At 38.9% G+C, this 12,093-nt stretch overlaps 1 protein-coding gene across 1 annotated transcript in view; it reads left to right on the top strand.

Annotated features, from left to right (window-relative positions):
- Positions 1–7,795: 7,795 nt before the first annotated feature.
- Positions 7,796–12,093, top strand: part of LOC136866720 (uncharacterized) — a 134,881-nt gene continuing 130,583 nt past the window's right edge. Inside the window, exon 1 of the mRNA XM_068226612.1 lies at positions 7,796–7,932. Within this exon, the coding sequence (XP_068082713.1) occupies positions 7,926–7,932 (7 nt within the window). The 5' untranslated portion in view covers positions 7,796–7,925. The remainder of the gene's footprint in view (positions 7,933–12,093) is intronic.

Here is a 12,093-nt window from a genome sequence, read left to right as displayed (position 1 = left end):
GTATATCTATTAGACCGTAATACTAATAATAATTTGTCTAAGCATTTAGCTTCGTTAGTAATCTTTGAGTACAGTAGTTCTTGCAAATTTCATTTCTGTTGTGCTCAGTAGTGACATACGATACGGTACCGGTATCGTAATTAGGATACGTCTGAAAGTAGTTTAAAAATTACTGTAGTGTACTGTACAGTAGTATACGAGTAATATCCTATTAGAATTTAGTGTGCTTATTTTATTATTGTAAAATATTTGTGTAATACTGGTGTGATAGAGGTATCCGTAGAAACTCTTACTAAAATATTGTTGAAATTAGGATAGGCTTAATTGCAGTTTGGAATTGTGTAGTTCTTGTGTATTACTTTCGATATTCAGTAATTAACAGCAGCTTTTATCCTGTTAGGGGTTGTGGGATAAAAATAAAAAAAATAATAGAGCACGACTAAGTAGTATTGTAGTGTAGTCGTATATTAATTACCTTATTGTTGTGTACTATCCCAGACAATATATCCCTCCGTTCATTTACTTTTTTGCAAATAAGTTATTTTATTTTTTTAATTTAAAATTTTCCCCCCGTAAAGAATGGCTAAGGAGCGCGAGTGTACTTATTGTGGGTGTGGTGAGGCATTGAGGGGTATGAGGGAGGACTTGGAAAGTTTGAGGGAGATAATTAGGATTCTCACAGAAGACAGAAAGGAAGATAGGACTCCCTCAAACAATGTACAGGTTACAGTAGGTGTACAAGAGGGAGGGGAAGGAAAGGGAGGAGTTGTAGAAGACAGGTGGTCTAATGTTCTAAGGGGAAGGAGATTGCAGGCCAAGGGCTCTATTCAGGATCAGAATTCAGGACAGGTCTCTGTGCGAAATCGGTACAAGTCACTCCAGGTAGAACAACAGAGGGAAGATGAGGGACAGGGAACTGTTGCTGAGATGCGTGGAAGTAGGAGGAAGGGAAAAGGTAGGAAAGGGAAATGTAGAGTAGAGGATAAGAAAAGACAGGTGGAACAGGGTCATGGGAAGGAGAAAAGGGAGGAGGAAGTAGCTTCTGCAGCTATCAGGAAAGATAGGGCTGACCAGGAGAGGAGGGGATCAAATGAGGTGGGTAGGGTTGAGGCTCTGGTCATGGGGGATTCCATCGTTAGACACGTGGGGAAAGTGTGTGGAGGAAAGGGAACCAGGGTAGAATGTTATCCAGGAATTAGGTTGAGGCAGATGTTGAGGAAAGTAGAAGAGAGGGAGGAGGGGAAGGAGAAGGTGGTAGTGTTTCACGTTGGTACCAATAACGTAAGGCAAGCTGATATAAGTACCAACATAGTTGGAGATGTGTGGGATCTGGTAAATGCAGCACGGGTGAAGTTTAAGAAAGCGGAGATTGTTATTAGTGGAATACTGTGTAGGAGGGATACTGACTGGAGGGTGATTGGGGATTTAAATGAGACTATGGAGTGGGTATGTGGGAAACTGGAAGTGAAATTTCTAGATCCTAATGGGTGGGTATGAGAAAGGGATCTGCGCTCGGATGGATTTAAACCGCAGTGGTACGTATAAGTTAGGAAATTTGTTTGGAAGGGTAATAGGGAGGTACATTCAGGGAAATGGGATGGCCTAGCGAGCGGTGATAAGGGAACAGGGAACTGGAAATCAAGTAGGGATGACATAAAATTGTTAGTGTTGAACTGTAGAAGTATTGTAAAGAAAGGAATAGAATTAAGTAATTTAATAGATATATATTTACCAGATATTGTAATAGGAGTTGAATCATGGCTGAGAAATGATATAATGGATGCAGAAAATTTCTCACGGCACTGGAGTGTGTATCGTAGAGATAGGATAGGAAAGGTGGGAGGGGGAGTTTTCATTCTGGTGAAAGAAGAATTTGTAAGCTACGAAAAAGTTAAAGATGAGACACATGAAATTCTAGGTGTAAGGCTCATTTCTAAAGATAATAGGCAACTTGATATATTTGGAGTGTACAGATCGGGAAAGGGTAGCACTGATGCGGATTCGGAATTATTTGATAGGATAGTCAGCTATGTGGGAAACGACATGGAAAGAAATGTGATTGTAGCGGGAGATCTGAATTTTTCAACAATGATAAAGGTGTTTTAATTTATTCCACCTATTCAATACTTATATTATCACGTATAGTTGTTACATAATTAAATTCTTAGTTACATGGGACATGTTTCGCCCTCAATTAAGGGCATCTTCAGCCTAAATACAATAATCAAAAATACAACTCAATTAAAAGTGGAAGTTAAATACAATCATCAAAAATACAACTAAAATAAAAAGTGGAAGTTAAAAGTTTAGTCTGTTCTTAAAATTCAGAACAATAACATTGTGAAAAATGTTAAAATAAAAAGATGCTAATGGAAAACTGTCTTATGATTAAATTATAATCTTGTCGGAGACTAAAACTTCTATTAAAATTCGAATTAAAACAGTTCATATAAAATATTGGAAAATCAAAGTGGTAGTAATAAAAAGCCAACGACATGAGGGCGTGTACACAAGCATAAACTTGATTGTCATGAATACAATCTTTTCAAGGCCGCTGATGAAATTCGTAGTAAGTAAGGCAGAAGCGTCTATTGAAAAATTGTAAGAGGCCGTTAGCACCGGTAGGTAATAAAATGGCTGAATTCTTGCCAGAGAGTCTCTTTAGAGACTTAGAGCCAACAGACGGGCAGCAACCAACTCAACAGTAGTTAAGAAATAACAACTTCCACTTACATAAAACTTATTTCTGCACCGTTTGACATTTTCTGGCAAGAATTCAGCCATTTTATTACCTACCGGTGCTAACGGCCTCTTACAATTTTTCAATAGACGCTTCTGCCTTACTTACTACGAATTTCATCAGCGGCCTTGAAAAGATTGTATTCATGACAATCAAGTTTATGCTTGTGTACACGCCCTCATGTCGTTGGCTTTTTATTACTACCACTTTGATTTTCCAATATGAACTGTTTTAATTCGAATTTTAATAGAAGTTTTAGTCTCCGACAAGATTATAATTTAATCATAAGACAGTTTTCCATTAGCATCTTTTTATTTTAACATTTTTCACAATGTTATTGTTCTGAATTTTAAGAACAGACTAAACTTTTAACTTCCACTTTTTATTTTAGTTGTATTTTTGATGATTGTATTTAACTTCCACTTTTAATTGAGTTGTATTTTTGATTATTGTATTTAGGCTGAAGATGCCCTTAATTGAGGGCGAAACATGTCCCATGTAACTAAGAATTTAATTATGTAACAACTATACGTGATAATATAAGTATTGAATAGGTGGAATAAATTAAAACACCTTTATCATTGTTGAACTGTTAAATTTTCAATACGGACCTAAAATGAGGTTTATAACATGTAATGAGATCTGAATTTGCCAGATGTCAATTGGGAAGGAAATGCGAACGACAGGAAGCATGACCAACAAATGGCAAATAAGTTAATATGGGAAGGACAGCTGATTCAGAAAGTGATGGAACCAACCAGAGGAAAAAATATTTTGGATGTGGTGCTGATAAAACCAGATGAGCTCTATAGGGAAACTGAAGTAATAGATGGTATTAGTGATCATGAAGCTGTTTTTGTGGTAGTTAAAAATAAATGTGATAGAAAGGAAGGTCTTAAAAGTAGGACTGTTAGGCAGTACCATATGGCTGATAAAGCAGGTATGAGGCAGTTTCTAAAAAGTAACTATGATCGGTGGAAAACGGTAAATAAAAATGTACACAGACTCTGGGATGGGTTTAAAGAAATTGTTGAGGAATGCGAAAACAGGTTTGTACCTTTAAGGGTGGTAAGGAATGGTAAAGACCCACCTTATTATAATAGAGAAATAAAGAGACTAAGAAGGAGGTGCAGACTGGAAAGAAATAGAGTTAGAAATGGCTGTGGAAGTAAGGAGAAATTGAAGGAACTTACTAGAAAATTGAATCTAGCAAAGAAGGCAGCTAAGGATAACATGATGGCAAGCATAATTGGCAGACATACAAATTTTAGTGAAAAATGGATCGGTATGTATAGGTATTTTAAGGCAGAAACAGGTTCCAAGGAGGACATTCCAGGAATAATTAATGAACAAGGGGAGTGTGTATGTGAGGATCTTCAAAAGGCAGAAGTATTCAGTCAGCAGTATGTAAAGATTGTTGGTTACAAGGATAATGTCGAGATAGAGGAAGAGACTGAGGCCAAAGAAGTAATAAAATTTATGTATGATAACAATGACATTTACAATAAGATATAAAAGTTGAAAACTAGAAAAGCTGCTGGAATTGATCAGATTTCTGGGGATATACTAGAGACAATGGGTTGGGATATAGTACCATATCTGAAGTACTTATTTGATTATTGTTTGGCCGAAGGAGCTATACCAGATGAATGGAGAGTTGCTATAGTAGCCCCTGTGTATAAAGGAAAAGGTGATAGACATAAAGCTGATAATTACAGGCCAGTAAGTTTGACATGCATTGTATGTAAGCTTTGGGAAGGCATTCTTTCTGATTATATTAGACATGTTTGTGAAATTAATAACTGGTTCGATAGAAGGCAATTCGGTTTTAGGAAAGGTTATTCCACTGAAGCTCAACTTGTAGGATTCCAGCAAGATATAGCAGATATCTTGGATTCTGGAGGTCAAATGGACCCTATCGCGATTGACATGTCTAAAGCATTTGATAGGGTGGATCATGGGAGACTACTGGCAAAAATGAGTGCAATTGGACTAGACAAAAGAGTGACTGAATGGGTTGCTATATTTCTAGAAAATAGATCTCAGAGAGTTAGAGTAGGTGAAGCTTTGTCTGACCCTGTAATAGTTGAGAGGGGAGTTCCTCAGGGCAGTGTTATCGGACCTTTATGTTTTCTTATATATATAAATGATATGAGTAAAGGAGTGGAATCGGAGGTAAGGCTTTTTGCGGATGATGTTATTCTCTATAGAGTGATAAATAAGTTACAAGATTGTGAGCAACTGCAACGTGACCTCGAAAATATTGTGAGATGGACAGCAGGCAATGGTATGTTGATAAACGGGGCTAAAAGTCAGGTTGTGAGTTTTACAAATAGGAAAAGTCCTCTCAGTTTTAATTACTGCGTTGATGGGGTGAAAGTTCCTTTTGGGGATCATTGTAAGTATCTAGGTGTTAATATAAGGAAAGATCTTCACTGGGGTAATCACATAAATGGGATTGTAAATAAAGGGTACCGATCTCTGCACATGGTTATGAGGGTGTTTAGGGGTTGTAGTAAGGATGTAAAGGAGAGTGCATATAAGTCTCTGGTAAGACCCGAACTAGAGTATGGTTCCAGTGTATGGGACCCTCACCAGGATTACCTGATTCAAGAACTGGAAAAAATCCAAAGAAAAGCAGCTCGATTTGTTCTGGGTGATTTCCGACAAAAGAGTAGCGTTACAAAAATGTTGCAATGTTTGGGTTAGGAAGAATTGAGAGATAGAAGAAGAGCTGCTCGACTAAGCTGTCAGCGGAGAGATGGCGTGGAATGACATTAGTAGACGAATAGGTTTGAATGGCGTCTATAAAAGTAGGAAAGATCACAATATGAAGATAAAGTTGGAATTCAAGAGGACAAACTGGGGCAAATATTCATTTATAGGAAGGGGAGTTAGGGATTGGAATAACTTACCAAGGGAGATGTTCAATAAATTTCCAATTTCTTTGAAATCATTTCGGAAAAGGCTAGGAAAGCAACAGATAGGGAATCTGCCACCTGGGCGACTGCCCTAAATGCAGATCAGTATTGATTGATTGATAGCTATTCAAGACCATAAAATCTTCTTCTGGATTAGAAAATCACGTGGAGGTAAGTGCTTTTAATGTCTAGAATAAGTAAACTATGCCATTTTGTGATACAGTTAAAATATAATATTACCATGACATATGACTACACTTTTCTACATATGACACGCAGGTCGTCTACGGGTGTCAAATCTAAAGACCTGCATCTGGCGAGCCGAACTTGTCCTCGGACACTCCTGGCACTAAAAGCCATACGCCATTCCATCATACCATTGCCTACTGTCCATCTCATAACATTATCGAGGTCATTTTGCAGTTGCTCAGTTGTAACTTATTTATTACTCTGTACGGAATAACATGATCTGCAAAAAGCCTTATCTCTGATTCCACTTCTTTACACATCATATATATATATATATACATAAGAAAACATAAAGGTCCAATAATACTGTCTTTAGGCAGGCCCCGATTTCAAACAGTTAGCGCCCTGGGCAAACAATATTTAGCCGCCCGCCCCTCTGCTCGTTTTCCTGTTCCTCTAAAAAAAAAATTGTTTACAAAGTAAATATTACAGTTTTCAAGATTATGAGTTTTAAAACAGCACATTATGCAAATACAGTTCTCATAATTAAACTTATCAAGCCAAACAAAGAAAACAGCCAAATAAGAATGAGGCTGTTTTTATTTTTATTTTAAAAAACCGTTGGTTCAGTTTGATAGTCTGTATGTAAGTAAATAATTTTAGAAATAAGACAAGTTTTCTTCATAAAACTTAAATATATAGATTAAATTCAGGTTTAAAAGTTAGAATAGGTTAAAGTGTTTTATATAGTCTAATAAAATAATTGGAATAATTTGTGGAATGTAAAAGTAATTTGAGGGAAATGAATTTAAGACGTAATTCATGCAGTCCTATAATTACTCGATCCGCCGGCCGCCGCCCCTCAAAAACTGGCGCCCTGGGCAAATGCCCAGTCCGCCCATTTGTAAATCGGGGCCTGTCTTTAGGAATTCCCCTCTTAATATTATTACAGGGACAGATAAAGCTTCGCCTACTTTAATTTTCTGCAGTCATGCGGCCAGTATCCAGTATTCGGGATATATTAGGTTCGAACCCCACTGTCGGCAGCTCTGAAAATGGTTTTCCGTGGTTTCCCATTTTCACACCAAGCAAATGCTGGGGCTGTACCTTAACTAAGGCCACGGCCGCTTCCTTCCCACTCCTAGCCCTTTCCTGTCCCATCGTCGCCATAAGATCTATCTGTGTCGGTGCGACGTAAAGCAACTAGCAAATATATATATATCTGAGTTCTATTGACCGTATTCATAATTTTGCATCAAACGTGCGGTTGTTACAAGATACACAAGTACCGGTACTGCTTTGGGAGGAAATACTTCCGAAAATACGCAGGGAATTTTACGGATACATGCTTTGTCCTTTTCATAGCATATTATCATAACACTTCGCCTTCTAATTTTTTTTTTTTGCTAGGGGCTTTACGTCGCACCGACACAGGTAGGTTTTATGGCGACGATGGGATAGGAAAGGCCTAGGAGTTGGAAGGAAGCGGCCGTGGCCTTAAGGTACAGCCCCAGCATTTGCCTGGTGTGAAAATGGGAAACCACGGAAAACCATCTTCAGGGCTGCCGATAGTGGGATTCGAACCTACTATCTCCCGGTGCCCTTCTAATTTTATGGGCAATCGTTATTCCCCATAAGATATACGTCAAGAACTGAATGTAGTAATATATTACAGCACGCACCTTCTTTATCAATATCATGCACACACCTGCGTGAAAGTGCTTCACTTCATTATGCTATTTGCCAAATAGTATGGCCCAGGCCTATTTGCTTATCCGACTGCACGTTCGCGCTGTAGCCCGAGTCAGACTTCGCCTTGGGTCACGTGACTGCTTGAGCTTGCTTCGAGCAGGCTCGAACCTCGGCGCGTAATTTCCAATCGCCGGTGCTGCACTGTGCGAGATTTGTTTTACACCAGTAAACAAAAGCTGCTTGCTTGCGCTAACGAGGATTTAAACAGCATGCAGTGAGCGCTTCCTGAACATTCGCCACCAATAATCTCTACGACAGTCGCTCAGTGAAGTCGGAACAAGCAGTCATTTCGAGAGTTGCAGCCCGATTTATAGAACAAAGCGATGTCAGGTGAGTTAATATTACTCATTTTTCTTTAAGCGAAGAATAACAATGCCGTTTTGTATATTGTTTTAATATTGACTTGTTGTGTTCGTTAGTCATGGTATCCGAGTGGTATCAATTTCGAATGGATTGCGATAACGTAATACCTTAACAAATATACAAACCTAGCATTAGGGCAATGGACATAATATTATTGTGGTGTTTCACGTTCACGTTAGAGAAAATATCTACTGTAGCTGTACGAAGGTCGTGAAGGGTCTTTGTATATCAAGCAGCTCAGGATTCACAGCAAATTGTGCCTTGGCCGTCGGTGTCGTCCATTTGAATAGGGCAGTCCACCGTTGGTGAATAAAAAATGCTTGAAGACATTTTCTCTAGACTACTGGTCACATTTTTGAAAATGATCACATCCCTGAACTGACAGTGTCTATGACTCTTAACACAGAGTGTAAACACAGTGTCTACCCTAATTACTACAACAGAATTCTAGTTAGAGAGTTACTGTAGGTACTTCTACTATACTACACAAATATTTCACAGTACCATAAAATGGGGTGAATAGGAACATGGGGGTGAAAGGGAACACATAGTAGGGAATTTATTTTATGGAAGGTTTGCATCGTATGTAAAGCAGTTCAGTGGGATGGACATATTATTGTGGTGTTTCACGTTCACGTTAGAGCGAATATCTACTGTAGCTGTACGAAGGTCGTGAAGGGTCTTTGTACATCAAGCAGCTCAGAATTCACAGCAAATTGTGGCTTGGCCATCGGTGTCGTCTATTTGAATAGGGCAGTCCACCGTTGTTGAATAAAAAATGCTTGAAGACTCTTAACACAAAGTGTAAACACAATGTCTACCCTAATTACTACAACAGAATTCTAGTTAGAGAGTTACTACAGGTACTTCTTTTCAAATACGAAGTTACCTACAGATATTGAAACGCTGGAAAAGTTCAATTATGAGTCCCTTCGTAACACTAGGCTGCTAAAAGTGAACATAGGTTTTCGATATCTCTTTATATGGGTTCTTTGAGGTGAACTTCTTAGCTGACCAACCTTGTGCCGTACATTTTATTTTTCCTTTGAATGTATTGAACAGCACTATATTTTGACCTGCTTTTACTGTAGAATTATCCTAATTCGTTCACGTATATTTCGCAAAGGAAGGGATATTTAACTTATTTTGCTACGTGACTAATTATTGTACTTTAAAATTGTGATTTGAAACAATTTCGTTCTTTGAAGGAGGCGTTAACTTGGGGGTGATCAATTATTTTATGGACCTAGACTATAACGGTAATTTATGCATTTTACTGTAAGAATGGGATAAGGCATAGTTTTCTCTGAGCAAATGAGTACCGGTAGTCTACTTATAAGGCAACTGTTTTAGTTGAACTAAACTGATTTCAATGACTCTTGGTAGGGTGATCAATTAAGCAGTGGCGAATCCTCGGGAAGGTGAGGACTGAGGGAAATTCCTCCCTCCCTCTCCCAAATGGTCAGATAAAAAACGAAATGCTTACAATTTACATCAGTGTCTAAGGTGATACAATAATATACAAGTAACCTCTGTGAACTGTTCGCGAACCTTTTCTTGATCCCAAGTTCCCATTCTATTTATTTATTAATGTCTTTCTGTACATGGCGGGGCTCAGGCTATGAAGCCTGCTATTAAACCGTATAATTATGCACCTGCATAAACATAATATACTGAACATAACTACTTAAAAAATAAGTTAATTATAATTTAAAGTTAATGTAATTTGTATGAAATGTAAAGCATCATAAAAATCATTTTAACATTTTAAAATTTATAATATTTACTATTATTAAAGCTATATCTCGAAAAATATAAACTATAATGTTTCTAACCTTGCATTGACATTTTATTCATTTAACTTAATAATCTAAAATTTAAGGGTACTTCTAAGAGTAAATCAATCTGAGTGTAGGTAAAATTTCCAGCACATTCTTCTGAATAGCTTTAGGTTGCTTATGTCTCTAATTTCAGCCGGGAGAGAATTCCAGGAACGTATGGTCCCCGGTACAAATGACTTGTTATACGTACTACTGTGATGAGTGGGGATGGACAGCAGGTTTTGTACTGATGACCTTGAGGGTGTTCTGCCTGAGGGAGAGAGGTAGTTGAAATCTATTCTCAGATAATGTGGTTTACCTGTTCGCAGTATTTTGTGAAGAGAAACAGCATGGTATTTACGTCTATCACATAATCTTAACCAGGACAGCTGATGGAGAATGGGCTGATGTGGGAATGGAGCGGAACATTTAGAATGAATCGAATGCAGGCATTATGCGCCCGTTGAAGTTTAGAACCAAGTGAACAACTTATGTTATTATAGACTACATCACCATAATCAAATATTGGTAGTATTAGTCCTTGAATGAGCAGTTTCCTGGTTTTGACAGGTAGAAAATCTGTTTGTATAGTGAGTGTAATGAACCGAATACACGTTGACAAATTTTTGTTACGTGCTCTGACCAACTTAAATACTTGTCAAAAATTATTCCAAGGTTCTTAACGGAGTCTTTCAGTGCTATAGATGTTTCATTGATCTTGACAACCGGTACGTTGATGCTTTCTAACTTGGCATGCGCTTTTCTAGATCCTATTATGATGGCTTGCGATTTTAATGGGTTTACTTTCAGGCAGTGGCTACTAGTCCATTCGTTAATGGAGCTCAGCTGAGCTTATCATTGTCATAGCACAGTGGCGGCTCGTGGCTCTGCTACTTGCCAAATAGTAGGGCCCAGGCCTATTTGCTTATCTGACTGCACGTTCGCGCTGTAGCCCGAGTCAGACTTCGCCTTCGGTCACGTGACTGCTCGAGCTTGCTTCGAACAGGCTTGAACCTCGGCGCGTAATTTCCAATCGCCGGTGCTGCACTGTGCGAGATTTGTAAAGTATGGTGAAGAGCTGTTACCCGTTCGGTTTCGAGCGACAGATTTAGGAACTTCTTTCTTAATCTGCTTACCCTCCAGGGTTTGTTTTTCCCTCGGACTCAGCGAGGGATTCCATCTCTACCGCCTCAAGGACAGTGTCCTGGAGCTTCAGACGCTGGATCGGGGGATACAACTGGGGAGGATGACCAGTACCTCGCCCAGGCGGCCTCACCTGCTATGCTGAACAGGGGGATGGGAAGATTGGAAGGGATAGACAAAGAAGAGGGAAGGAAGCGACGGTGGCCTTAAGTTAGGTACCATCCCGGCATTTGCCTGGAGGAGAAGTGGGAAACCACTTCCAGGATCTACTCAGTTGATCTACCGAGGCTGAGTGGACCCGTTCCAGCCCTCGTACCACTTTTCAAATTTCGTGGCAGAGCCGGGAATCGAACCCGGGCCTCCGGGGTGGCAGATAATCACACTAACCACTACACCACAGAGGAGGACAAGATTTAGGAACTACGTTTTGTTTTTGGTTGTTTTGTACTCGTACCTGTGACTGGCGGAGGGTCCAACACGTGACCACGATTTATTGAATTTAATGTTTCGTCATGATCACGAAAAGCTAGTTCTTGCTTACTTAAATAGAGCACTGCATCAATTACCAACTGAAGGAAAAGCCTATTTAAATGTACATTTTCACTGAACTGTACAATTACAATATACAGTCTGGCATTTTCTTTCAGGACATCAGAGATCGTATTTTGGTTTGTTTCCAGTGTCTTGAAATCTAGCTGCCGTATTTTATGTTCTGCAGAGTCTGAGTGCTTATGTAAAGAACGTGTTATGTTAAAAAGGGCTGAAAATCCTTCTTTATTCCAAACGTTATTTTTATTGATAAAAGGCAAGCAGGCCCAACAAAACAACTTCTGTAGAGCTGGAGAGGAGCACAACCACGATCGTTTGAAACTAAGATTGTAAGATTTACCGGAATGTTTCACTTCTTTTGTACCACAAATTTGCAGTGATTCAGTAGGGCGATCGAAACGTAGAACTTCATTCTGATCTTCGTTTCTCCAACGTGAAAATGGTGTTTATAATAAAATGCACACTATGTCATAAATAGGACACATTTAAATAAAACAGCACAACACTACGAATGAACCACGATTCGTAAGTACGGTACTCGTACTTCACACAGGATGACGCAGGGAAGACGAAACATTCCGCTCTTCCGACAACTTCACTAGCACATTCCGTTATG

Source organism: Anabrus simplex, chromosome 3 (genome assembly GCF_040414725.1).
Source record: "Anabrus simplex isolate iqAnaSimp1 chromosome 3, ASM4041472v1, whole genome shotgun sequence".
NCBI classification, from domain to species: Eukaryota; Metazoa; Arthropoda; class Insecta; order Orthoptera; family Tettigoniidae; genus Anabrus; species Anabrus simplex.
Note: the sequence above shows the minus strand (reverse complement) of the source record. Positions and strands in the feature narration are given on the sequence as shown.